At 54.1% G+C, this 27955-nt stretch overlaps 1 protein-coding gene across 6 annotated transcripts in view; it reads left to right on the forward strand.

Moving 5' to 3' along the window:
- The window catches only part of MTMR14 (myotubularin related protein 14), a 40580-nt gene that overhangs the window by 11986 nt on the left and 639 nt on the right, over window positions 1-27955 (forward strand). Inside the window, exons 5-18 of one of the 6 annotated variants that reach the window (XM_006206830.3) lie at window positions 54-114; window positions 1590-1712; window positions 2699-2772; window positions 7140-7210; window positions 7711-7785; window positions 12394-12460; window positions 13336-13421; window positions 13661-13737; window positions 13985-14021; window positions 16269-16339; window positions 17042-17100; window positions 17267-17405; window positions 18124-18303; window positions 25287-25442. In XM_006206830.3, the coding sequence (XP_006206892.1) occupies window positions 54-114; window positions 1590-1712; window positions 2699-2772; window positions 7140-7210; window positions 7711-7785; window positions 12394-12460; window positions 13336-13421; window positions 13661-13737; window positions 13985-14021; window positions 16269-16339; window positions 17042-17100; window positions 17267-17405; window positions 18124-18303; window positions 25287-25442 (1276 nt within the window). The remainder of the gene's footprint in view (window positions 1-53; window positions 115-1589; window positions 1713-2698; window positions 2773-7139; window positions 7211-7710; window positions 7786-12393; window positions 12461-13335; window positions 13422-13660; window positions 13738-13984; window positions 14022-16268; window positions 16340-17041; window positions 17101-17266; window positions 17406-18123; window positions 18304-25286; window positions 25443-27955) is intronic. The other 5 variants (XM_015241436.3, XM_015241437.2, XM_015241438.3 and 2 more) reach the window with 5 other exon arrangements.

Here is a 27955-nt window from a genome sequence, read left to right on the forward strand (position 1 = left end):
AGGACACCCCTGGGAGCCCCCCTGGGTGGTGCTGACCACAGGTTTCTCGGTAGGGGGTGCAGATGACGCCTGGGCAGACACGGAGGACATCACGGAGGAGGACTGTGCTCTTCGGTCAGTGCCAGGTTACGTGTCTGGGCTTGTGTTGGGGGTGGGCTGTCTGACCAGGCTGGTCGATTTCATACTGACTCTGTCGCTGGTCCAGGTGACTTGTGACTTTGTCCCTGGTCCAGGTTAGTGGATTGGCTCCCTTCCGCCCGCTGACAAGTCCGTGTCCCTGGAACAGGGTTGTTGAAGTCCATCCCACAGCTTCACCCGGAAGCTGACTTGATGGTACTCGCCAGGATCCCAGAGAGTGTGCACCAGCCCTGGGGTTCCTGGTACCATGGGTCCAAGACATTGCAGACACCTGTGTGTGTCTTCAAGCCCCACAGTTTCCAGGGTGTGGCACGGCACCCTGGCACCGAGGCCCAGGGCAGGGGGAGAGGTGGACACTTGGAGTTCCACGGCTGTGTGACGGGCGCTATAACAGCGGGATACAGAGGAGTGTGTTAGGGCCCCTTACATGGAGGGAATGGGCTGGCTCCCACTCGTCCTCCCTCCTTTCCACCTACCTCCTGTTCAAAGGCCTTGAGAAAACGACACTAATAGATATTTTGGAAAAGCTCCCTAGCATGGTCTGTACACATGGAAATCTTTAACTGGTGTAAAGCATCTCTGGAATGCACACCAGCACCCTAGTCAGGTCGGGTGCGCAAAATCACAGCTTGGTGCACGAAAAGGCATCTTGCTGTGCCCGGCTTCTGCTCGTTCATTCCAAGAGCAGCAGCTCTGGCTTGTGCTCAAGAATGTTCAGCTCTTCCCCCGAGATCAGATGACCTCTGCCCCAGCCAGGCCGTCTTCCGCAGCGTCCACTGTTCCTGGAGTCTGCTGGAGACAGTACAGCAGTGGGGAATAAAAAAATTATAATAATGGTGACTGTTTACTTGTTCTACTTTTGCCTTTATCTGTGTGACTGATCCAAAGGCAGCCTGGGGATTAGGAAAACGTTATCTTCTTGCGTCATAGGCTGTGTAAGTGGAGGGAATTCACTTGCTAATATTTCATAATCACTTGATAAAATAGCTCTAAAAAGTCCACCTCCCAACAAGATTTTCAGTCTGTTACATTATAAGTAAGTCATATGGCTAAAAACAGTCATAAATGGTGGAAAGGCAGCAGGGTAGAGAGAGAGAAACGAATGAAAGCTCAAAGATTCTATCAGCCACTAGCCTGCTGCTTTTTAGAACTCAGAGATTATCTTGAGTCTTCTGGCTTAACATCAAGCAGTGCCAAAAAGCCCTTTCCCGGTCCAGCTGCAGATTGCTCCTCTTTGAAGTTCATCCCAGAGAGCAGGATAATCTCTTAGAAAGTCACCTTTGCTGGAACCAGTGGTTCTGTCTTGGCCCTCCCTCCGTCTTCCAGAGAAGCGAAGCAGCAGCTCAACTGTAGAAGCAGTGATGCTCATACTTCCTCGAGCGCCCCCCACCCCACCCCAGCCTCTGGGAATGAACGCACAGTGCAGCCTCTCCCTCGGCTCTTTGTTTCAGAAGCTCCGACACGCATCTTTTTGATAAGGTCAGAGGATATGACATTAAGCTGCTCCGGTACCTGTCAGTCAAGTACATCTGTGACCTGATGGTGGAGAACAAGAAAGTGAAGTTTGGCGTGAAGTGAGTACAGGGTGCCCCCCATGAAGTGAGCAGAGGCTCGTGGGGTCGGGGATGGAGTCGAGCCGCTCCTCAGGGCGCACTGCATGCCCGGCCTTGCGCTGAGGGCTTTGTGTGCAGCCTCCTCTCTCTATCTTCACCTAGCCCTGCTAGGCAGGTTCTAGTGTCCTCCCCTTGGAGGGGAGAAACTTAAGCACAGAGAGGGTAAGTAACTTGCTTAAGGTGGTCCAGCTAGTACCAAGGGAGCCGGGAGTCTCCAGCCTGTGCCCTGCCACCAGCATGCCACCTCCGAGAGATGGGGATCTCTTTAAAGTGGAGTCAAAAAACCAGTACTTACTTGATTTTTATGTCCCGCATGGACCCCATCTTCACACGATAAGGCAAAATTTGAAAAAAATGGAGCCTGAGTTAGGGTGATGACATTGTGGGAGTTCTTTCAATGTGTTGTTTATTTTTTCATAATATTTACTTTTAATTATGCTGAGTTTGTCTTAGGCACACTGAGGCTGAGTTACAGATCAGCTGTCTGCAGATGCCTGACTCCTGTCCCTCCCTCGTCTGTCAGAATATTCCTGCATCTCCTGCAGATGCTGTTTGGGAGGTCCCCAGTGAGCTTGGGAGAAGATGGTAGAGGCAGGAGTCCCCTCAGGGCCCCTCCGACAGAGTCTCGGTTACTTGCTTTCTTCTGAGTCCGCCCTCCAGGTCGGGATGGCCGTGCAGCCTTGTTTGAGGCGTGGACAGAAGGTAGTCCTGCAACTTCGTGCCCCTGTTATGGGTGCTGTGGCCTTAGTGGGAGAGGAAGCTCTCTCTCCTGATCAGCCTGGGGAGCCGGCAGAGGAGTTACATTTCTTACTTGGTCAGAGTAAGCCCTGCTGAAGGGAGTCATTCCTTACTCTGAAGAGTAGGCTCTGTAGCCGGAGGAAGATCTTAGCGGTTGCGGTGCTCATGGGGGATGGTGATGCCATAACACGCTGTGTCCTGTCTTGTAGTGTAACCTCCTCCGAGAAGGTGGACAAAGCCCAGCGCTATGCCGACTTCACGCTCCTCTCCATCCCGTACCCAGGTAGGGGCTCGTCTCAGGGTCTAGTCGAGCGACAGGCTTCCTAGAACTGGGGGCTCTCGGAGTGACTCTGCACTTAGGTACACAGGTGCCCCTGAGCTTTCGGGGAGGATCTGATGTCAGTCAGCCTGGGACGCTGTGGTTCTGGTCCTCTGCTCTCGCACGTAGGGTAGGACGCTGGACGCTGTTCTGGAAGCGGCTTTCCCCTCAGAGGGGCCGGGTATCGAGTCCTGGCTCAGGTGCTCCCTGCTACAGCCTTGAGCGACTGACTTCACCTCAGGTGTTCTCAGGGGTCGCTGGGACTGGCTGAGCCTTAGCTCCAATTTCACTGTGAGTTTTACATGAAGTCGTGTTGGTCAGACTGCTCTGTGTGGGTAAAGTCCTGTTTCAATGTGAAGTGACAGTGTTAGTCCTCCAAGCCAGCGGCTCTGCGCTGGTGCTGTGGTGGTAGAGGACATGGGAGCTCTGCCCCAACTGTGCCTGGCTGGTGGCCTCGCCACGTCGCGGAGCACTTGGCTGTGTTGTCACCTGGCCGCGATTGTCTCCGGCGCACAGACGTGTGTGTGACTTGCGGCCAGGGCGGTGTTGTCTACACTAGAAGCTAACCTTGCATGGGTCCAGTTGTTAGCACTGCAGCTCTGACAGTACCTCCTGGTTCAGGGAGATAACATTTGAGCCCTAACATCAGTGTAAGACTCTGTCAACAGGCAACAGGAGGCAGACTCTTTCTCCTTGAAACCTCTCGGCCTCTCAGCACCCGCATCTGCCTTCAGTCCTGTGCTGGCTCTGGTCTGCCCGTCTTGGAGCCAAGTGGCCAATAGTAGGAGCCGCTGGTGACAGCAAGTTGCTGTGTAGCTGGGAGGCCTTCTCATCAGAACCTCAGGTTTATCCAGGGCTGCTGGTACCCCAACCATGACCCCTGGTCGCCTTGCTCTCTTACAGAGGCCTCCATAGGACTCTCTTCCTTCCTCTTCTCTGCTACCTTAGCATTTGGCTGCAGGTAGAGCTGGGCGTGGGTCCCAGCCCCAGCGCAGTGTCCTTGAATGAAACAAGTCCCTTAATTCTTCCTACATCTAATTCATCCTCTGTAGAGTGAGGATGAAGGTGCTTATTTCAGGGTAAAGTGCCTTACCTGCTCCTGGCAGGTGCTCGGTAAACACCAGGTGGAGTGACGGGTACGTGGGAGGAAAGGCTCACTCTGTGAGATGCAGACTGCGATGGTGACGCATTGGGCTCGGCGGCATCAGAGCTGGGTCACGACAGGGATGTCTCCCCACCACCCCGCTGGGGCTCCGCACTGGAGCCATTGGGTAGCTCTAAAGCTGGTTTTCAGACCAGGCTCCCAACTCTCAGGAGATGCTTGGGGCCCCAGACGGAAGTTACTCTGCTGAACAGGACAGGGCTGTCCTGACTGAGGAGTCAGGCATCACTCTATTTATATTCAGGTTTTAAGTAGGACTTGGTTTAGAAAAAAATTGTTTTGCTGCAGGACTGTAGCACAATATCCTTTCTGCTATAATTTGGCAACTTGTTACAGGACTTCAAAAATACTAACACCGTCTGACCCAGTTACTCATTGGGCCGTACTCCAGCTAGCCTGGGGCCAGAGGTGTTCATCCCGGTGTCGGTGTACCCCCATCAAACACGGGGAATGTTCTCATTAACCAGAATAATTACTGTCAGTGGCGGCAGACCCATCAATAGTAGAATGAGATATTACAGAGGCATAGAAAAATGCTTAAGGTGCTAATAAAGGAAGTTAAGTAGAACACTCTCAGCTATGTAAGAGAGAAGTGCTCACACAGAGGGGTAAGAAAGAAATAGGCCGGATGGTAAGATCATGCACTCTATGGTCTTCCCCTCCTTTCTTCCCCAAATATTTATATACTGCACCTAATAGTTGTGTGTATCGAGGAGTGGGTGAGGGGGATCAATGAAAATCAGAAAGCTGTGGGTGGGGGAGATGCTGTTGCACCCCGAGATTGGGGACCGGAGAGGCACTTTTTACTGGCTGTATTTACATTCTTGAGTTTCTTTGCATGCCTGTGTTGCTTCATAAGGAGGGAAGGAAACAATTACCATCATCCAAACCATGCCCAGAAATGCGCTTTGTTTCGGGGTCTCCGTTGAGCCCTCTGATGACTTTGAAGCCCAGACAGGAGCTGTGGTGGTGTTAGTTGTACTCTGTCAAACTAACCGAGGCTTAGAAACAGCCCTTGAAAATGAAAAGTGTTCTGGGAGCATTTCCTTCCAGGCACTGAAATAGATGGGGCCAAAAACTCCCCAGCACCAGTCTAATTGGTTTCCTTCTTGAGTGGGTGGCTGTTCTCACTTCACTTTTGATCCCAAACGTTGGCCTCTCAACAGGCTCAGAAGCCTATTCAGGTAATGAATGTCAAGGCGTTGCCCTTGGTACTAAGTCTATTTTAATTCTATTTCTCACAAAAAAATTACTTCTGCATCATACACTGGTCAGAGCTCAGCCTGGAGCCTGCCGTGTTGATTTGAGCACTCAAGTTTGGAAGACTGAGCACTTCACAGGAGCGCTGAGAAATAATCGGTGTCTCTTCTAAACCTGGGCTCATAAGCTCAAGGCCTCTGTCTGGTATTTATATTTCTTCTTTCTCCCAGTGAGTCGCCCAAGAATAGACTGAAGTGTTAGAGCTAAGAATTTTTTCCTGACTTGCCAGTGAGCAGTGAGGCCTAGGGGTGAGAAGGCAACAGTGTGCAGGATGAGGGCCAGGTCTGCACACCATGTGGGCTGGATCTCCAGACCATCCTTTCCGAAGGAACCCTTTCTTTCTTCCCTGGGATGGTCTCCGACAGGAGCGTGGCCCACGAACAGCTGGAGAATTCCATGTGATTGTTCTTGGTCCGTGGCTACTTGGACAGACTTGACAAGACTATTTTGTTGCCTTTGGGGACTTCACCAGACTTGGACGTGTGACCTCGGCCCTGTACCCCCGGAGTTTGTGCTGGCTCTGGTTGAGGAACTGAGAGCACCTGCAGGAAGCTGCTCTCGGGTCCCCTCTTGCACTTGGGACCACAGCCACCGAGCCCCAGGCCACTCACTGCCAGGGGCAGGGGTGTGCCTCGTTCTCCCAGGGCCATCGTGTGCTGTCATTTAGTGCCATTTGTAACAGTGCTGTGCCACCTGTTGTATATGTACTGTTTCATTTCATCCTTAACCACTTCACAAATGAGAAAATCAAGGCTTAGAGAAGTTACCTTGTTCCCAGTCACAGAGCGGAGTGAAAGGCTGAGGCTTGAAGCTGGAAATGTTTCCAAGGCCCTTTTCTCTCCACTCTTCTCTCTATTTCTGAGGCCTTACCCTGGTGGAGTTTCTGGTAAGTTTTCTAGTGGGTGATACAGAGAGCACCTGCTGGTGAGGCTTGTTGGAGGTGGACATGTCTCTCAGGCACCTGTCACGTTTCAGGCACTGTCCGTGGTCCTGTCCTGTGTGTTCTGGTGTTCCGTCCTCGCTGACAGTCTGCGAGGCTGGCACAGGCGGACCTCACTTGATTGCGCTTTGCTTTATTGTCCTTCACACGATGCATTTTTTTTTTTTTTAACAAAGTATATGTTTCTGGCAACCCTGTGTCAAGTCTTATCAGTGCCATTTTTCCAACCACATTTGCTCAATTCATGTCACTGTCACATTTTGGTAATTCTCACAATGTTTTGAACTTTTTCATTATTACTATATTTGTTACGGTGGCCCATGACCAGTGATTTTTAATGTCACTGAAGGCTCAGCTTCCAGTCAGCATTTTTTAACAGTAAAGTATTTTATACTTAAGGTATATATACTGGTTTTTTAAGACTTAGTGCTATTGCCCAGTTAATAGATTAGTGTAAACGTAACTTCTGTATGCTCTGGGAAACCAGAAAATTCATGCAACTTGATTTATTGCACAGTTCGCTTCACTGCTCTGGCCTGAGACCAGACCTGCAGTATCCCCGAGGTGCGCCTGTATCAGGGAGGAGGGAGGGAGTCCTTTGTGACTGGCAAGTGCTGCCAGGGCTCACGTAAGCCACGCTTTTTGTTTGCTGGCTGTTGGCACTTCGGAAACATGTAGGACAGAGGGGCTAGCAGTGAGGGAGAGGTGACCAACAGCGGGTGAGCACAGAGGTACGCAGGCTGGCGGTGCCCCCTTGGGAAGGCCTGTGACTAGAAGCCTAAGGGGCATGGGAGGCTGGTTCCTGGCTCCCGCCCATCAGGCCTGGTCCCCACTCGTGTCAGCTGGGGCCTCATCTGAAGCGTGTTGTGGAGAAGTGTGAGCTCATGGCCTCCGCCCCTCAGCACGTGGGGGCGTCTCAAGAGACTGGGCTAGGAAGGGTGGTGGTGTAACTCTGCCCTTCTCTTCCAGGCTGTGAATTTTTCAAGGAGTATAAGGATCGGGATTACATGGCTGAAGGGCTCATTTTTAACTGGAAGCAGGTATGAGTGGTGATACCGCACCTGGGTCCTGGGCTTCTCTGTGGAGGGAGGCCAGCTAGTAATCTTTGGGGGAAACAACTGCCCTTTTCCTTTCTCTTTCCCCCTTAAAATTTCTCCTTCTTTAAAGGAGTTTTCAGGCACAAGGTAGGATGCTCCACCATCTGTGTGAAGAGTGGGAGCAGCATTCTGGTCCTTCCGCAGTCACTGGGAGCGGGCACAGGACCTGCCCCAGGCCGAACACTGTGCTTGGTCACATGTATCTCAGCGGCAAACCCTTGAATGGCTGACTGAAAAGCTCCACTTGGCAGCAGCATTTGGTTCTTTTAAGTTTTAAGCTGTCACTTCCAAGGTGCTGCAGGCATCTGGCCTGGAGAGGGCAAGCACTGTGGAGGGACCTCCTGCCTGCCCGTGGTAGCCACAGCTCCAGGGCCTCCACGTGCCCTGTCACCGTGGCTTTTCCTGGTGGCCAGCCTGCGTCTCACGTGTCTTTCCGTCCCCAGGACTACGTCGACGCCCCTCTGAGCATCCCCGACTTCCTGACTTGCTCTCTGAACATTGACTGGAGCCAGTATCAGGTGAGGGGCCTGACTGGAGGGCAGTGTAAGGGAGGGAGTCAAGGGGACCCCAGGTGCGTGCCCCACAAGTCCCTCCGGCAGACGTCTGAAGGCCTAGCTCATGCCCTCTGACCTCTGGCAGCCTAGGAACAGAGCGGCTGCTTATCTGTGGAACTCTCTGATTTGCTCTCTGAGCTTTCTGAACATGCCTCCCTCAAAGATATGCTTCCACCAGGGCCTTCTGTTTCCAGAGGAGGGCCTCATGGAACCTGCTTTTCAAGCTCTGGGCTTCAGTGACTTTTCTCATTTTTCCTTTTAAATGCGTGTTTCGTCAGAGGAAGTGCAGAGCTACCTGACCTCATTTGATGATAGAAACCTTAAAATTCTTCCGATTGTGCGTCTCTCCTCTGTCACCATCTGCCAAGGGAGGGGCCCCGGTCTTACCGGATGGATCCACGTCTACCACATTTGGCTCACTGTCCAATCCCAGGGTTCCTTAGCAGTCTCCTTGCCACGTGTTTCAGCCAGGACAGGCAGCCTTGTTCTCCCCGCAGCCTTCCCCGCGTCCTTCCCTCTACTGGGCTGGCCCCTCCCAGCCTCCTCTTGTCTGGCTGACACACTGTCCAGTCCAGGAAGACGTCTCTGATGTGCCTCCTCTCCCCCATCGCCAGGGGCTTGAATGCCTACATTGACGTGCCCATTAACCCCAGGGCATGTCCATCTTGGAATTTTCCACTGGGTTGTAGTCACTGGTTTAGAGATCTGCTTCCCCATTTTTGCTAGACTGAGCTCCAGGAATTTGGGGAACCACGGCTTGTGCTTCTTAGCACCGGAATTGGCCTGGAGCTGGGAAGGCTGACCCATGAGTACCTAGAAGCATCCTGTTTCCCTCCTCTTTTCATCTACCCCAGGTTTGGACAGCTGCTGTCCAGCCTTGAGCTCGTCCTCTCTCCCAGAGGCCCGGCCCGCACGTTAGACAGCTCTGTGCTTCAGTGTAACCTTGAACTTTGTTATCCTGGTAGCAGGTGCTCTATAAAGACAGAGGCCGTGCTTGGCCTGTTTTGTCTTGTACATCCAGCCCCTGGTCACAGACTAGATGCTCTGTAACTATCTGAACAGGTTAGACTGCTGTTGGGTCTTCTCTCTACAGGAGAGCAGGCGGGTTGGTTCTTGTGCCCAGAAGCCTGGAGAAGGAACAGCCCGGGTGGGGCCCAGGCTGTACCGAGACAGGCAGAGTGGCCAGAGGAACCTGCTGGCCTCCTCCTGGGCTTGCTATGCTGAGCTCTAGTCGGGCCCAGCCCAGCCCACCTTCACCCCCCCTTCTGGCTCCGTTCTTTCCCCTGGTGCAGATGGACTGGATCTGAGAACTCCAAACTCTCTCAGTATGACATGACCATCGGGCTGTGTGAACAGTGTTGTATTGAAGCTGACAAGGGTGTCTCTCTCAGGGAAGGGTCCTGTGGTGTGAGAGGTTCTTAGTGGGTAGCGGCCCTGGATGTGACCCCCGCTTGCTCACCTCTTCTCACAAGGCTCTGTGGTCTTGAGCAGGTGACCTCACTGCCCTCTGAGAGTGGGGTCGATGACACCTGTTCCTGAGTTGCGGCGAGGGTCAGATACGATCGCTGCATGAATGTGTCCTCTGAACTGCGGTGCTGGACTGACGTAGGATGATGATTAGGAAGTAGGCTCCCAGCTTGCTGACTCGAGGGGGTGCACGCTGGTAACACTGCAGGCACAGGAGCAGGAGGGTAGGGCTTCCTCCCATGATGTCCGCCTCTGGTGTTGCTCAGCCACTTGGTCTCACTGGGCTCCTCTCCCCGCCTCTTCCTCAGCCAGGTGTGCGCTCTGCCCTTTCAGCCCCTTCAGCATGGAGTCCTCCTCCTCGGCCCCCAGGTCCGCCTGTCATCAGCTCCATTAGGCTGCTGCCAGGGCGCCCGGCTGGGGCTCTGGGCAAGGCCTCTTGACAGTCCACGCCTGTATCATGTGTGCCTTCCTGCAGCCATGCCAACCTCAGGCTGTACTGAATGGAATTGGCCACAACCCACAGCACCCCCGGGCTCTCCAACACTTACCCCAATGCTCAGTTCTCAAAACGCAGGCACTCCTCCCCCACGTCCACAGCCAAGTGCTGTCAATCCTCAGTCTCGCCCCAGTGAAACTCCCCCATCCTCGCCTCTGTCTCTGTGCCACTGGCCTGATGCAGGCCACCATCATCTCGGTGCACCTCCTGGCTGAGCGTGGGGCCACACTGAGGGGCGCCTGACTGGAAATAGGGACCATAAAGCATGTGAATAGGGCCTGGCAGAGAGCAGTGCTCAGGTGATGGGGCAAGATTGTCATAGTCCTCCCTTCTTTCAGAGCTGCCGCTGACTTTCCTGTTTTCCTTAGAATAAGCCCATGGACCCTTCCATGGCCCACCCAGCTCCACGGGGTCCAGGCTTGTTCTTGACTCACTGGCCATCCCCACCCTCCTCTCCTTCCACCACACTGGTGCCTTTCAGCCCCTTAAGGGGGCGTTGCTCTCTAGATTTGCACATGCGGTTATCTCTGCCAGAAACACTTGCCACCTTTCCCTCCCCCCTTTCCATATGCATGTCACCATCTCTGAAAAGCCTTTGTTAATGGTCCCTGTGGATTAGACTAGGCCCACCTTCCAATTACACGGTCCCTTGGCATCCTAGACGGTTCCTTTTAGTCAGCACACGTGCAGTGGTTCACTTGCCTTCCCTTCCCAGCAGCCCTCAATGATGTTCACAGCAGTGTTCCCAAGTGCACAAGCAGCCGCACGTGTGTGCAGCTGGATGGCATTCCACAGAGGGCTGCTCTTTCCCTCTGTGCCCCAAGACCCCCTCCAGTGGCTGCTGTTCCCCAAGGTGGCCCCTGACCAGGAACAGGTAGTGAATGTACTTTCTCCTGGTCCCAGAGCACTAAGCCTTAGGGATGCATAGATGCCAAAATGGCGCTGGGCTGACTTTAGGAAAAGAGGCAACAGCATAACCATCACCTGCATAGTAAGGATATTGGCCAGTGGCCACAGAAGGAAACTCCACAGAGAAGATAATGGGGCTGGGCCTCTGAAGGATGAGTAGGTGTTTGCCAGCCAGGAGAAGAGTACTTCAGGCATAGAAATATAAGCCAGATGCCTGGTACTCAGCTCTGCACCCAGAGGCTTCATGGACCACAGAGGATGAGAGAGTAGGAGGTGAGCCTGGATTTCAGTGCATTTCCCCGGTCCTCCTCACCTTCTGCAACCTCCTCAGACCTTCGTTTCCCACTGGTATCAGAGGAGGGGTTCCTGCAGCGTATCCTGTGACTACAGGGCTGGGTCCCTATGCCAGCTCGCTTAGCTGTGTGACCCTGGGCCTCTACCAATCCAGTGCTCCCCGGCCTGTGGTTCCTGCCCCAGCCCTGAACGCAGAGGCCAGCGGTGTCTGCCACCACTCGGTGGTCATGGTGTCCCCTTCAGATAGCCACTGTGGCTGTGGGACTCTGCCGACCTGCACGTGGCCGCCGCCTGCCGTCTCCTAGGCACCGCAGTCCTCCCCGCGGCCCTCTCGGGCCCCTGTGCCGTGGAGCCCGGCCTCGCTCCCGTGCTCCTCGCCCCCAGGAGTCACGGTGCGGAGGTCTGTCGGCAGAGGAGTGGAGAGACCCCCGAGCCCCTGTGGTAGTAACGCTGGTAGCGCAGCGCGCCAGCAGCCTTCTCCAGAGCTGCTGAAAGTGGGTCAGCACTCTCCAGGGGCCGTGGGAGGTCAGGTGAATGAGCCTTTTTTAAATTCCTGGGAAAACCATTCCAATCACAGGTGCTGTGCTCGCCCTCCCCGGGGGAGTGCTCTGTGGCGGGCGAACAGCGCCCCCTCTGCGCAGCCCCAGACACTGCCAGGCAGTCGCGGCGGGAGGCCGGTCGCGGCGGGAGGCCAGCCCCCGCCGGGGGAGGGGCCGCGGAACTGGGTCAGGCCCCTCCGCGGAGTTCGGGCTCCGAAGTGGACTACTTCTGAGTGTCGTGTCTAGACCTTCAGCTTGGCTACAGCAGAGGTTCCCATCTCCACGGCTCTTGCTTATTTTCCATCTCCCACCTCACGGGCCTCCTGTTAAAAGATTTTTGTCTGCCAAACAGACTGCTTTTGTTATTCATCAAAAGACAGAGTAGGCAGTGAGTAGCAGTAAAAAGCAAATGAAACGTGATTGATGAGAAGGTTGGTATTTTCCTTAATTTCTGTGATATGATAGCAGGTCAAGGAATGGCTCCTTCCATTTGGTGACAGTGGCCATGGGCTCAAGGCCCTTTGTTTGCTCCTTGCCCGGAGCCCAGGGCTCAGAGGAGGCTACCATCCAGCTACTGCTAGTGGGCGCGGGGCTGTGGGCTCCCCAGGCCCCTGCCCGGCGTCCCCGGGCCTCACCCTCACACTGGGTAAGCGTGCACCGAGGGAGGGGCTGTAGCTGGGGGTCAGGGAGAGGTGAGGAGTGAGATCTCAGTGAAACTGGAGTTTGGGACCTGTGGCCTTTGACTAAGAGACTTGAGTATTTGTTGCCTCAGAGTAACTCTTAATATGCTATTTTTCAAATACTTTAAATTCTCAGTCTGAGTTAAATACCTATTTCTAGACTCCTTTTATCTTTTTTCTCCAACAGAATTGGGACCTGGTGCAACAAACACAAAACTACCTGAAACTGCTGCTTTCCATAATCAACAGTGACGGTGAGTCGGCCTCTCCCCGCCTCAGGCCATTGGATCTTCTGGGTGTTTCCAGGTCATGACACCACGAATGCATTTACTGGGGCCACACACCTACCTTTTGCTCTATGGGAGAAGGATTTGGGGATTCCCTTGCCCATTGGCAGATTTATTTCATGTCTGCCAAACCCCAAAAAACAAAATTATGAACTTGTTACCATCTGAACCACACACAGGGCATTTGTGCCCTGGGTCAGCTGGCCTTTGAGCTTGGAGCATCAGCCATGTGTGTGGGGCTGCAGTGGCCTCTGTCTAGTTCAGAAAGGTGAGAGGAAGGCAGCCTGGCTTCTTCATGGGCACGCACTTAGTGTGGGGGCCTGTTCTCTGGATGGTGCTCTAGCTAGTTTGGCTGTTGCGGTTGGATTGGTCGGGCCTCCATGCTCAGTGTCCTAGGGTGGTCTGACTCCGACTCCCCGATGTCAGTCAGGACTTTTGTGGGGTTGCACTTGCTTGAACAAGGAGAAGTTAATACAACCAAGAAGGCCCAAGAGCAGAGCCAAGTGCCTAACAGATACCTCAGAGACTCTCCCTGTCTCATCCCAGTTGGGTTAGCTTCATGGCTGGCAACCATTACAGACTTGTGTCCTGACATCTTAACTCCCCCAAGGGAGATGGCTTCTGTCCCAGAGCTCATGATCATTGGCCCATTTTGGGTCAAATGCCCACCCTTGAACCAGTCACTGTGGCCAGGTTGGCAGAAACATCACACGCTGCCCCTGGAGCTAGGCTGGGGTTCCAGGGTGGCCTGGCTCTCACGCGAGGCCAGGGTGGTGGCACATCCCCTGCTCATCAGCCAATGTTTGCTTCTCTCCTGGGCCTCCTGGTCTGTGTCCCTGTAGACGACAGCGGACTCCTGGTACACTGTATCTCTGGCTGGGACCGGACCCCGCTCTTCATCTCTCTTCTGCGCCTTTCCTTGTGGGCTGTGAGTACGCGTGGGCTAGGCTGTTGGGGTCGGGCGCATTCAGAGGCCCTTTGGAAGTGCTGGGACTGTCTCTAGAAGGCAGATGAGATCTGAAGTGAGGGACCCCAAGTGTTTGGGTGTTGTGTTTAACCCTGTCCCTGGGGCTGTTGGGCAGCCTGTTTGTCATTGGGTCTGTGGTTGTGATTCAGTTCCTGAGACGAGGAGGGTCTGTCATGGGCACATCTCCCCGTCTCTTCCAGGACGGGCTCATCCACATGTCCCTGAAGCCTGCTGAGATCCTCTACCTGACCGTGGCCTACGACTGGTTCCTCTTTGGGTGAGCCTGTGGGGTGGGACCAGTGCCTTGGGAACCACCTGTCTGTGTGTGTAGGCGTGGTGGCTCCTGTGATAGGGTGGAAGGTGGGGGCAGTCCCACCCCTTTGGGGAGACAGAGGTGCTGGTCAGGCCCACCTGAGGCTGTGGTGCCAAAGCCATGGGCTGTCCTTGTGGCTCTGGTCCCCCTTTGTCCTTTATCCTCCTTTTCGGGCGCTGCTTGCTTTGATCTCCTCGCCTTCTTGTTTCAGGCACATGTTGGTAGATCGGCTCAGCAAAGGAGAGGAGGTGGGTACCGGCCACTCCGCAGGCACATGTCGGGGCTCCGTGGGCTCAGGCCCTTGCACTCACGAGAGGGACAGGATGACATCCTGTTTGGTGTCCACACTTGGGGGGCAGTTCCTTGCTGGTGTGTGCTGGGATCAGGCAGCGTGGTGGGAACAGCACCATACCACAGCCTGTGTCCTCCTCTCGTGGAGAAGACACGCACCTTTGACCTTTGTGTGTCGGTCCTCCTCCCCTGCTGTGCCATGCTGCTTACAGATGACCTTGTTTACAAGTCCTTTTCTGTGCCCCTCATGCTTGCAGCTAAAACCCGGGAGCTCTTTCCTGTCCTCTCTTCTCTCATCACACCCACCCACCCAACTTTTAAGCCCCAGGGCTGTCTGCAAGCAGGGTCCTGCCCACTGCTCGCCACCAGCCCAGGCCCAGACCAGGCACGGCCACGGGCTCCAGGCCCCCTTCCTGTCCACGCGCTGTCCCTCCTTCCTTCTCTCTGCCCTGTCCACGCCCCGTCCTTTTTGCTGCTTTTCGCACGTTGCCTCTTCTGTACACTTGTTTTTCAGCCTGTTTTCTCTGCACGCAGGCCTGGAGTCAGACCTGAGTTTAAGCCCTCCTTTGCCACTTATTACCTGGGTGACCTTGGGTAATGTGATTAACCTTGAGTCTCCCGGTGGTGCCACCCCTGCTGCCTCACGAAGGGAATGAGTCCAGAGGCCCAGTGTGGGAGCTGCACGCAGAGGTGGCTCTTTCCTGTCTGCCCCCTGTCCTCCCTCCCCTCATTGTCCTGAAGCATCTTTCTCACCCTCCTGAGGCTGCCTCTTTCTGGGCATCTTATCTGTGCCTCCTTTCGTTCCTCCCTCGCAGCTGCTCCCCCTCCCCTTCCAGCTCTCTCCCTCCGAGCACTTACCGCATCTGCCAGGGCTGCCGAGCTTAGAAGCCTGTTCCTCAGAGGCCTCCAGGACCTGTCAGACGCGGTGACTTTGGCATTGAAATTGGCACTTAAGGCCCTTTCGCAGCCTCTCATTTTGAGACTTACCAGTACTGGCACTCAAGAACATTCCCCCATCCCCAGAGCAGGCCTGATTCCGCCTTCAGAGACTCTGGGCACAGATAAGGCGGAGCCCAGTGGGGTCTGGATTCCAAGCCTGGCCATCTCTCAGCGTCAGCAAGAGGGTGTCCTCAGCTTGGGGGGCAGGTCTTCAGGGAGCAGGCTTTTCTCTTACCCCTCCTTTCCCTCCCCCCAGACACTCAAAACCCTGATACGTTAAAAAATAAAAACAAATGTAAAGCTGGGGCCTTTTAAACAGCGCTCTGTCCCCCTCTCTTGCCTTTGAGGTTCACAGAGCACATTAGCATATTAAAGACTAAGAAGCCTGTGGTGAAGACTCCTATTTAACTTTATATAAAAAACGTTTTCATGCTGACCTGCCCTGACCTGGGCACCCTCACTCCTTTCCCATTCTTTGAGGAAGTCCTTTATGGCTCTGGGATGCTGTGTAGGTATTACCCCAGGTGATGGGTTAATGGACTGCACCTTTCACAGTCACTGAGAAGTTTGTTTAAAAGCTGCAGAGATGATACCTGTGTGCACATCACACGGCCTGCTGGGCTCGGGTGCTGGCTGGAAGGGAGAAGAGAAAATTTGCTCACGGATGTGGGCTTGGGGATGCCGGGCCAGAGGCTAGGAGTCGCCCCCTGCCTTTGCCCTCCCCAGACCCACAGCTTCTGAACAGCGTGGGCTGTGGGCCGGACAGTGGCTGCCCTCACCCCTCGTTCTCCTGAACCTCTGTTCCTGGGTGTTTCCCTGCAGAGCTGCTCCCTGTCCCTCCCGTTGTGTTCCTGCTGGGTCCATTCATCTTGCCCCCAGATTCTCTCTCTCCCAGCTGTCCTTCCCTGTTGGCCTCTTGCCCTGGGGTCCTGAGGAGAGGCCGTGGGGAGAAGGTACTCTTCTCCTCGTCCTTTTCAATAGCGTGTGTCACATGCATGTTGAATTTGAACATGGTTTGAAACATCGCTGGCTTACCGTCTTGTGCTCTCTGGAGCCCCTTTTTTCCTTGTCTCAGCCCAAGCACGTCTGCCCAGCCTGCTGCGCCCTCTGTGAGCCCTACCATTTCTACACCAGAATGTCCGGGGGGGGTCTCCAAAGCTGGGGGGTGACCAGGGCCACTGCTGCCCTCTCCTGAGAGTTCTCCCACCTAGTTCTCCCCGGAGAAGGCGAACTTCTCACGTGCTGCCTTTTGGTGTCTTCTTCAGATTTTCTTCTTCTGCTTCAATTTTTTGAAGCATATCATCTCTGAGGAGTTCTCTGCTCTGAAGACACAGAGGTAAGGAGGACCTTGTCTCACACTGGAACCAAGGCTCCGGGAAGGGGTGAGCCAGGGCAGGCAGGGCCCTGTTCACCATCTGATCCTTGCCCCGCTTCCTGCATCTTGGCAGGCTGGCTTCTGTCCCTGCCTCCCCTCTGAGGGCAGGTAGCAGTACCTGGGGAGGACCAGTGGGTGAAGAGGCCCATCTCGTGACTAGGAGAGCAGGGTGCGTTGCTGCAGGGAAAACCAGCCCCAGGGCAGGGGGACGCCCAGCTCCCCGCGCCCCTGCTGAGGCAGAAGATTCTCCTGCCTGCGCTGACTGCTGCCCTCCCTGGGCTGCAGCCAAGGTGTGTCTGTGCAGCCCACCACTGGAGAGTGGTCTGCTTCCAGCCAAGGGGACGCAGGGGTCTTGCCTGGCGCTTGGTTTAGGGCCTCTGTGAGAGTTGGCGTCTTTGCTGCGTTCCCTTGCCTTCCAATCTGAGCTCTTGGTGTGTAGGGCCGGACTTGAACTGTGAACAAGCCCTAGGGGCCAAGCTGACAGGGAGGAGGCAGGCTTTCCTTGCCTCCCCGCAGTGGGCTTGGCCTTTTGCAGCTCTCTCGGTAGGACTTGTCTCCACGGGTTGCCAGTGAGTTGGAACTTCTTTCCCAGGTGGGCGGTGTAGCGGGGACAGAGGAGACGCTGGCCCAGTCTGGAATTCAGTATTCTGACTTCTGTTACAGGAGGAAGAGTTTGCCAGCCCGGGATGCAGGCTTCACCCTGGAAGATATCTGTATGCTGAGTGAGTCACAGACCCCAGCGGACTTCCTCTAGGCATCTTTCTTAGTACAGACCATGTAGAGACTGTTCCAGAAACTTCTTTTTTTCAGCTGTATGATGTGGAAGAGGTGAGGGACCTGTAGTAGGAGAGGATACTGTGCTGACCGATGGCACTGGCTTCTTTTCAGGGCGAAAGGACCGTGGCAGCACCACCAGCCTTGGTAGCGACTTCTCTCTGGTCATGGAGAGCTCCCCGGGAGCCGCCGGGAGCTTCACCTATGAGACCGTGGAGCTGGTCCCCGCAGGAACACAGACTCAGGCAGCTTGGTGAGGGGCCAGGCTGGAAGTAAGCTTGCTCACAGCTGTGGCCCAGGGCTGCCAGCTCCAGGGAGCCCCAGGAACAAAGGGGCCCCTGGCAGCAGGCCTGAGAGCTCAGTTCCATGCCCTGCTGTCTCTCTTGGGCCTCAGAGGCCAGCCATCTGGTTGCTGAGGGCACTGCCCTGGTGGCCCAAGAGCACAAAGGGCCGGAGCTCCCTGTGGATTGAAGAGCGAGGCTGCGGGGCTGGGCAGACAGGGTGGGGTGAGGGGAGGCTGGTGTGAAAGGGACTCCCTAGGGGAGCACCCTTGTAGCATTGGCCTGGGAGGTGGGGGGCCAGCTTAGAAAGAGAAGGAAAGGGGGGAGGACAAAATGATGATGGGGAGTTGGGAACCTGTTTGAGGGTCAGCTCCTTTGAGAATTTGATGATTTTTCTCCCCAAAGGGCTCAAGATATTGTACAACATTTAGAGGGAGAGGCAGTGACTGAAGTGTTAAGATTCCGTTCTCTAGCGTGTGCTCTGAGGCCAGTTGTGGTGATCCCACAGTCCCTCTGTGAAGACCCAGCTGTTGCTGACTGTGGCCGAGCCCAAGCTTGTGCTGCGTTGTGTGCCTGCTCCATTGTGGCATGTTTCCAGTGGAATAAAAACTGGTCCCTGAGATTCAGTACAGCGGCACACGGCTTGCCTGAGGTGGCCCCTTGGCCAACAGCCCTGTCTTTTCACTTCAGGAGGAAGAGCCACTCATCCTCTCCACAGAGTGTGCTCTGGAACCGGCCACCGCCCCCAGAGGACCGCCTGCCTTCCCACCAGGGGCTGGTAGAAGCCAAGTCCTCCAGCTCCTCATCCTCGAACCATTCTGACAACTTTTTCAGGATGGGTAGCAGTCCCCTGGAGGTCCCCAGGCCCAGGTGAGGAGCTCCAAAGTCCTCATGGTGGGGTGGCTAGCCCTTCCCTCTTAAGAAGTCTGGAGAGGGGTTCCAGCACCGCAATTGGTACCCGAGGTGATGTGGACAGGGGCATGTGGTCTGGTGGGCAGTCAGGAGGCCAGAGGGGATGACAGGCTTGCAGGCTCACCCACTGTTTGGAGGATGGTTTTATGTTTGGATACAGAGCAGGAGCTGGATTGTAGAGTGGTTTGAGACTCCTCCTTCCGGGAGCCCTGGCGGATGGGGAATCCAGAAGGTGCAGTAGTTGTGACGTGATGGGCAGGGAGTTGGGGCTGCCTCCAGCTGTTGCCTTTGCCGGGTCTCGGCACTCTGTGGATTCCACATGCCTTGTCTGAGTTGGTGAGGCACTGAGGGGAACAGACAGGGAGCTAGGCTAGGTGTGTGGCTAGGACAAACCTTGCGAGGCTGCCTACCTGGAAAGGGACAGGTGTGGCTGGAGGGTACTGCAGGAACAATGTTTCCTAGATGAGATTAAAGCTGAGCACAGGGGCTTAGGATTGAGGGATGGTCTGGCATTTGGGGAAAGCATTTCTTTTTTGTTTTTAATGCAGGGAGTAGTTAGATTTATTTATTTACTTGATGGAGGTGCTGGGGAACCCAGGACCGCGTGCCTGCTGGGCATGCACTCTACCACTGAGCTATATTCCCCGACCCCAAAGCATTTCTTAGCTGACCCCGTACCACTTTTTGCACGTCATAGACTCAGGAAAGAAATCCTGTGAATTACTTTGTTTTCTGAAGCCTTGAGAATGTCCCTTCTGGAGAGAACAAAGAACAGTATGCGACTTAAGAGGTCCTTAATAGATTCCAGGGAGAACAGGACGTTTAGCAGAAAGATGGTGCGCATTGGGGTCCACTCCAGATTCAAGCCCCACTCTGTCAGGTACTGCTCCAGAATTGTAGGTCTTTCCTTTAGCAGGCCTGTTACCAAAAAGGAAACTGAGCCCAGAGGTCACAATCAAATTATAAGGAAAGACCCCAGACTTCTGTAATTCTCCTCCCATCACTGTCCTCTGGTTTTTCCTTTCTGGGCAAAAGCAGACAATGGAGGAAGGTGGGGAAGAGCACCGTACCCCGTGGGCTGAGCGGTCAGCTGTAGGTGAGTAGGGGCTGCACTGGCCGGTGGGCTCCTGTGCGCTCTCTCACCTCTGGAGCTGAGCCCTTCGGCTCAGGGCATCACCGTGTCTGCGGCGCTGTAGCGGAGGCTGTTAAACAAGGGCCGTAACCCTTCTGCCCCCCCGGGCTTGGTGAAGGTGATGGAGCAGAAACAGTGCTGGGCAGACAAGCCCACGTGCCCATGCTCCGACACTTCCGCCGTCTGTGCCTTCCGCTGTGCCACCTTGTCCCCACGCCCCGCTTCCCGCAGGGCTGCTGTCGGGCTGCTGGCGGTCGGCTGCGGCCCTGATGACCCTTGCTGTTCTGGACAGGGGCTCTTGCCCATCGCCCCTGCCTCCTGCCTATGCAACGTTGCTGGACAACTAGGAAGGAAACCAGAAGATTCCCCCTGTCCTCTGGGTCCTGCCCTGGTCTTACCTGTCCAGTTGACGGTTCCCCCAGTCCCAAGGCAGCACCCCATCACCTCTTCCCACACCCGAGTTTTTAATCATTCCTTTCTGCCTGACAAAAGAACCTAGCTTCCAGTCTTGTGATAGTTTCCCTCAGTCTCACTGGTAGTCGGCCACCCTGGCCCCTCCTGATCTCACGGCACCGGGAGCTGGTCCCTGGTCCAGGCTGGGATCGCTGGACCAAAGTGGGGCACAAGGCCTTGGAGAGGCATGAAGTGGACTGCTGAGGTGTTTGATAGCTTTGCTGGTCTATTCTGGGAATGCCTGCTTGGAGTCAGGCGGGGGGACAAGGTTTTGAATTGGATGCCTGTTAGCCAGAGGTTTTGAAAGACTAGATTATTCAGATTCGGAGCATTCTAATTATGTATTTCCATTAACATTAAAATTAATTTAGTCTCTTTTATCTTAAAGTGCCTGAGGGATCCTGTCATTAGCTTTCCTGCATCTCTTAGGTAACAGTAGCCAATCAGCTTTTTAATGCAGCAGGGGAACTATATGGAAAGAAACCGTTTAGCAAAGCTCTCTGGCAGCCCAAATTCCCCTCATAATGTGAATTCTCTGGGTTTCATATGCTCCAGATTCCCAAATTCCACAAGCATTTTTCTTTTGAAACAGGACTTCCCTGTGAAAGGAATTGCTGAAGCTTTGTTCAGAGTTAAGAAATAAATAGATAAACGAGGTCCTACTGTATAGCACAGGAAACTATACTCAATGGTTGTGGTAACTTGTAATGAGAAAGACCATATACATATGTATAACTAAATCACTGTGCTATATACCAGAAACTAATACAATGTTGTAAATCAACTATACTTCAATTTTTTTTTAAGTTTTTTTAAAAAAATGAAGTATCAGTTTGGGAAGAAAGTTCTGTGGGGTGCTGATTCGTATCCAGTTCCCAGACCCATACCTCTCACTGGTAAGATTGGTGGCCCTTTTGCATTATTAGCTTCTAATTGAGCTGCGTTCTGGACCGTTGTTTTATCTCTCATCATCTGCAGGGCTGGGGGCTAGAGAGAGGCAGGACCAGTGCTCTGAGCTCACACGCCTGCCCAAGCCCTGGTCAGTAAGTCACCCGGCTCCGTGTGGTTTGGTCTCTGCTTCAGAGCCAGACATCTTTGGGGGTGGGGGTGCTGGCACATGCCTGAGGAGGGAGTGATGGTGCTACCGCTGAGCCCAGCTTGAAGTCGAGCCACCTGAAGAGCAGATGAACTTGACGGAAGGACACCCCGCAGCCTGGCTGAATAACTAAGTAGCAACGTAGGGACCGACCTCTGCTGCCCACCTGGCTGCTTTTCCCCATCCTCCACCCCCTACCAACTGCTTCATATGCAATGAGCTCGATCCAGGCTGTGTTTAAAGAGGCAAAGAAACCAGACTGCTTTCTGTTACACATAGGGTTCCTGGCCCATGTTTGATATGCTCTTGCATGAGGCTGCAGCTCCAGACCAGGGATGAGTGGCGGGAAGCCTAAACACGTTGCCAGCTTTAGACAAAAAGAAAATTTGGAGCCTCAAGAGACTTCTTGGGCTGTTGCAGGAATGCAGAGGGCCCTGGTTGAGACACACACCCGCCCCAACACTTGAAGTCCAGGCTCGGGAGAAGTGATGTTTCTTTTTTCAAATCTAGTAAAGCCTGTCCTAGCCATCTCTGAAATAAGATGTTCTGTGAGGTCAGATCTTTGTTGAACTGAAGGATTCTTCCCTGAGGCCTCATTCGCTGGGACAGAGGCTGTGGGACCGTAATCTGGAGGCCTGGAGGTGGTCAGGGGCAAGTATAGATTAGGTGACATCCAAGCTCTCTCATAGTCTTGGATCCTAGGTTTTGGCTCAAACATTCATTTCCTGTATGACTTCAGGCATGTCACTTGATAGCTTTGGGTTTCTGTTTTCTCATCAGAGGGTTAGGCAACTCCCGGGTCTTTCTTAGCTGTGAAGCTTCAAGCCCTTTATCAGATCAGGTGCTTTTAGAAGCAAACCCATCTTAAAGGAGTTTAAACAGTAAAGGAAAACTGTTGGTTCATGTGGAAAAATCCATTGGAAAAAATTCAGCCTCAGGCACAGCCTGATCAAGGCTCCAACTCCATTACCCTGTGGTTCTTTCCCCTTGCCGCCTTCCTTCCACATGCTAGCTTTGTCTTCTGGTCAGTTGCTCCACGTGCTTCCTTTCTCACATCCAGGGATCACATGAAGGCCTCTTTTCCAACTATTAATCAGAAATCTTGTGTTTTATTCCAGTTGGAAGTTCCATGCCAATCCCTGAGGCCCTACCCCCACCCCTTATCAGAAAGGAAGATCATTGTATTATGGGGCTAACATGGGTTTTGGTCAGACCTGGGTTTCGGTCCTGGCTTTGCCACTGGCAACTGTGTGACTTGCAAAAACTTTTCATCCCATCTTTAAAGTAGGGCTAGTGATCCTGGCCTCCGTAAATTTGAGTTTAAGTAAAATGATGGAGCAAAGTCCCTGGCACATGGTAAATACTTACCCTTTCCACAAAAGAATGTCAGGGCACTGGGCAGCTCAGTAAAAGGCCAGGCCAGGCACCTCAGGTCAGGCCTCTTTCTCTTTGCCTTCGCTGTGTGGACTGGGCCAGCTCTGCTTGTCTGGATGTACCCTGTTCCGAAAAGACTAGCTAAAACAGACCGGCCTGAGCTGGCTCACGGGGTTTGGGGAAGGATGGGAGTTGCAGCTCTGTTGCTGCTGTGAAGATGGGCCTAGGTCATATCGCTGAAGGGAGTGAAATGTTGGCAAGAATCCAACCTCCTGGGCAGAGGTCTGAGCCCGGGGGATGAGGGCAGGTGACCTTGGAAGCACTGTCAGCTCCACAGTATCCCATTTGAGGGTGGTTTGTCTCAGTGTTTCCTCTGGTCTTGTGGGTAGGTTGGTGAAGATGGAGCACAGACCTCTTGCTGCTGTGTTTGTGCTTGTAAGGGCACAGGGCAGAAGAGCGCGGGAGCTTCTTAAGGCTGACTGTGTTACCTGTGTACTGAGGCTAACTTGATGGTTTTCCCGCCTTTGACCAGGCAGGTGCAGGTGCTTCCTTTCAGTGACTGTTTCCTGTCACCTCAGGTGCTCCCTCTAGTCAGCTAGTCAGACTGGCACTTGGGAGTACCTCTGCTTAGCACAGCCCCTTGCTCTCAAAACCAGGAACTAAAACAGTTTTTGCAACCCCTTCTTTGACGAAAGCCTCAAGCAGGAAGAATCATTTGGAGCCTGTGTGCTCACTGTTAGAGAAGATGCAGAAGATGGCTGCTTCCTGAGATGGCTTTATGCCCCCTGGGATCACATAGCCACTTGCTATCTGTGCTGCCTCCTCCATGCTACAGCTGTCCCCTGCTGCTTAAAGCACGGTTCTTGCCTGGTGGTGCTACCTGCCAGACACAGGAGGTACAGGGGGCGAGCTTAGGGGACCAGGAATCCTTGCTGGGAGCTTCTCTGTAACCGTAGTCCATCTGTCTGCTGCTTTCCTGTTGGCAGTGTGTGTCTGGTAGTCTTGAGGGAGTGGGTTTGGAGCAAAGAAACTCCCATGTTCCCTGCCCCAGGATCCCTCATCACCCACCCCCAGCCTCCTCAGCCTCACATTCCTTTCATTCCCTCAACACTGCTGTTCAGCAGTTGTTTTCCCACAAACTGCTGAAACTGGAAAAGAAGCTCTACCTTAGAGTTTGAACAACAGATGAGATTTGTGGAGCCAGGCTGACCTCAAGAGGGGCTGTGCTGACTGAAGACCCCAGCATGACCCTGAGGAAGCGCCGGGCAGGCACCAGACTGTGGTGTGTGGCTTGCTCTTTCCTGGGCAGCTGTCTCTGATTTATGGACAGCTAAGGATCACCAAAGATACAGTGTCTGGCCTGAGCCCCCCCCCCCAAGTTTCTCTGCCTAAAAAGAAGGAAGCCCTGCTTTGTTGGTGACCAGGGCTTCCACCAGGTAGCAGACTGTGTCCTGTCTCATCCCCAGTGCTGCTCTCACACCTTCCAGAGAAGAGCAGGAACGGTGACTGTGACAAGTCTGTATGTTACAGAGGGTTCCAGTTCATGGCAGCTTTAATGTAGAAGGCCACCTGTTGTCCCTCGTCTTAGGGTGGCCTGTTGTAGGACAAATCTGTGATCAGGCTTGGCTTTAAGAGTCTCTTCCTGTGCTCACTAGCCGTGGGGCCTTGGGCAAGTGTCTTCACCTGTCTGGGCTGCCATTTCCCTGTCTCTTAAGATGGGGATGATTTCGGATCACCAGAGATGCAGTGCTGGCCAGAGTGCCCTCAGCTTGGCAGCTGCTTGAGGGTAAGACTGGCCTGATGACCCATGTGGACTGCACCTCAGGCTGGGAGCCCTTGACACCAGCCACCCGGGTGGGCCAAGGTCAATGAATTTTTCAGTTCCCCGCCCCCTATGCCACCGTTCATGCTTCTGCTCTGTTTCTGGGTCCCTACGGGAGCACCTTCTGCTATTCTTGAATTAAAGAATAAAGGGTCAGGCATCAAAGATGCTGCAGCTCTGGGGATTGGGACCTGGGATAGCTAATGGAAGGACCTTGTTTGATGTCTCCTTATCTCCTCCCGTTCCCCCGCCCTCACCGGCTGGGCTGCTGTCCAGACAGCAGAGAGGGTTTGGCTGTGAGTGGGGAGGAGGTGGCAGTGGTAGGTTCCCAGTGCAGCTTTCCTTTCCCTGCACCCCCAAACCTGCATCTGAAAAAGAACTGATGAAGCTGTCAAGTTGCCTGCCTGATTCATCCCTTCCCTCTGGGCATAGCCAGTGAGTTTGCTGGGTTGATGCTTGTGAATACAAACTATGGCTCCAGGAAGGCGCTGCCGAGGAGGAGGAGGGCCTTGGGGCTCCCATCACCTTAGTCTTCAATCTAGGTCACCACCCTCCACCATCCCCAAGAGGCTTATCTCACTCCTCTCCGACAGGACCTCGGAGGCTCTGGGTTCTGTGTCACCCACTCTGCCAGCCTGCGTGCCAGGGAGTGTGGGGCGATCGTGGTTCCTGGGGCATCCAGCCTTGCTCACTTCCTTTTCGTGCGGTTGAGATTTCACTTGCTTCGTTGGCCACCAGGACAGGCACACCCTGACCCTGGGCTCGGTGGCTGACTCCCCTCTGCCACCGTGCTTCGCGCTGGTTCTGCTGCTCCCGTCAGTCTTGGCGCGAGGCCTTATCCTCGCAGCTGAGCCTGCCTTCCAGTCTGTGGTCTTCTTTCTCGGTCACAACCTCTCCAGCCGTTTCTGCACTTTGGTGAAAGTTGTTGACTTTACAGATGCTCCAACAGACCCTTGTGGCCGTGTCCCAGGGCTGCCACAGCCCCCCCACCCCACCCCTCCAGGGCCTTCCGTCAGGCATATGACTGACTGCATCATCTCCCCTCTCTCTCCTCTCTGCCCCAGATCAGTGGACCATCCCCTGCCCGGATCCTCTCTCTCCACAGACTTTGGCAGCTGGCAGATGGTAACAGGCTGTGGCAGTATTCAGGAGCGGGCTGTCCTGCACGCAGACTCCTCTCTCCCTTTCAGCTTCCCGGATGAGCTCCCTAACAATTGTCTGTAAGTGTCTTGCTTGAGAAGGCAGGATGCCCCCCTGCCCACATCAAAAGCTGGTGAGCAGTCAAGAGTGCTGGCTAGGAGTGAGGCAGCAGCTGGCCCCAGGGAGCCGGCCTGGGCTCCCTGCCCCTCAGTGTCTCAGCTAAGTATACCTCGCTGCTCCTGGACCCTCATGGGCTGCTCAGGAAGTGCGTTGCGGTGTGTTCACTCTCTCGAGTCTCCAGAACCCATCCATGGGTGTCTTGGGGCACACCCTTAGGGAAAGCTGGCTGGGCTGTAACTATAGAAGATTCTATTTCTGTCCAAGGCTTTGCCTGACATGAGAAGCCTTTGAAAGCAGAACAGTGGGGTGGTGAAGGTAGGTGTATGGTAGAGACCAGAGCCACAATGGAGCTGGGTTAGCCCAAGGGCTGGGCTCCTCCCAAGCAAAACCAAGGTTTCTTTGCTGTCCCCTCCCCACTTTTGTCATCTGCTTTTGCCTCTGGTCAGGAAGGAAAATTGGATGGGGATTCTAAAGCCAAGGCCTGTAAAATTCTCTCCCCTCAGGGCTCCAGTCCTGGGATTCCAGCTCTTGCAGTACATCCACTTGAGCAGCCGCCTCCGTGGCAGCCACCTGCCCCCAGCCTGCTCTGTTGTTTCAGGGATGTCAGGCGGGGGAGAACCTCCAGCGGCCTGGGGGGCAGGATCTGCTGCTCGGCTGTGGTTGCCCGAGGACTCTCACTTCCCCCTTGGGCTGAATGGACTTCAGGGTGCTAGGTGTTTGTCACCACTACCAGAATCCAGCTCGTTCCCCCCAGTGCTGGCTGACTGGAGGCAAGTTGCTTTTGGGAGTTGAAAAGGGTCCCTGCTGAGGGCAGGCAGGGGCAGGCCTTGGGACTCCCGGATGGTGCTCATAGGTCCGGGCCTCGCAGCTAGGGAGTAGCCAGGGACTTCAGAGGCCACTGGCATCTGGCACAGCCTTCTCTGTAGCCAGATCCTTAAGCCAGAAGCAAGAGCTCTACTTCAGCAAGACAGCCTAAGAGCCAGTTCTGGAGGAAACAGATCTCTGCCCCTGCTTGATAGCGCTCCTCACTTACCTGACATTAGCCACCGAAATGGGCGACTCCAGCCCCAGATCCTAAAATTTATGCCTTGGGCAGCTCTCTGAGTTCCAGGCTGGCCCTCAGGTTCTGGATGGTTCCCAGAGGAGGGCTAGGTTCTGTGTGATCCCGTGGCTTCAAGATTGTAGGACCAGGGTGTGGTCAAGGTGGATTCCTGATGAGGTTGAACAGTATGTGGGTTCAGTATTTGGGCTTTGGTATCAGAAATTTGATCTAAATCCTAGCTGTTAACGCTCACCAGCTATGTCTTGGGGTATCAGCCTTGCCTTCTGAGCCTGCTGGCTCATCTCTTTGAGAGGGATTGGCACTGTGGTAGCTCTAATCTCTGCCTGCCTGTGTGTATTATCTGGGCTCCAGTTTTCTTGCCTCCAAATAGGTTGTGATCTCTCCCCCTTATACCTCCCAAAAATGGCGGGCACTGGACCTTTGGATATTCCCTGTGAATACAAAGTACTGATCTGAATTTCTCCTGGTTATGGTCTCCTGCCTGTGTGAAACCTAATTCGGAAGGGAAGAGGATCTGGGGCCACAAATCTCCCCCAAACGCCAGGAGAGCCTTTGGAGTTGTTCATGGTGTTGCAGGAATGCAGTATCAGCCCCATGTTCTTAGAGCTGCTGTGAGAGAGGTTTGACTTGCCTTGACCCTAGAACCTGCTGCTTCCAGCCCCGCCCCCGTCACTCCCACGGGTCTTCTTTCCTTGGGACTCTTCTCCCCACACTTACCCAGGACTGTCATTTATCCTCGTATCTCCATCTCCTTCCCCAGGCCCTGGGTGTAAGTCATTTGGGCTTGGAAACTGAGGGCATTGCTGCTGCTTCTGACAAATTCACAGGAGGACTTACCTAGGAGTTGGTCTTCTGTGGAAAATTTTGGAGTAATTTAGTGTTCAGGACTGGCCTTGTTGCTTAGGTGAATGGAAACGTGAGTGCTCATCCCTTGTAGATCTGTGACCTTTCCTCTGATTCCAAGTCCCTCCTACCCTTAGACTGCATAACTTTGAGTCCAGTGGTTGGCTCTGGCTGGTTCCTTAGGGCTTTTCTATTAAAGACCCTTCAAGTTACCATTCAGCCGCATATGGAATTCACACTTGGATAAGCCTGACTTTCATTCACTTGTTCCCCTTCTTGACTTACGATAAGTGTCTGTAGGGGCCAGGGAAGGAAAAGCAGATAGAATCAGAACAGGAATCCTGCTGGAGAAGTTTACCTTGGGACTACAGTGACTGAAGGGGTAGCTAGAGCCTCAGGGGTTTCTGGCAAGGACCCTGGCCTCCTCAGATAGAGACGGCAGCCTGAGAGCTGAGAGATAGTTTAAGAGGGGAACAGGGCCACATATTTGGGGCCTGAACCACAAGGGGGCTACAGCCACAGGGCAGATGCTGGCACTGGCTTAGGAGTAAGGATGTTGGATGCTGC

Source organism: Vicugna pacos, chromosome 17, assembly GCF_048564905.1.
Source record: "Vicugna pacos chromosome 17, VicPac4, whole genome shotgun sequence".
NCBI lineage: Eukaryota > Metazoa > Chordata > Mammalia > Artiodactyla > Camelidae > Vicugna > Vicugna pacos.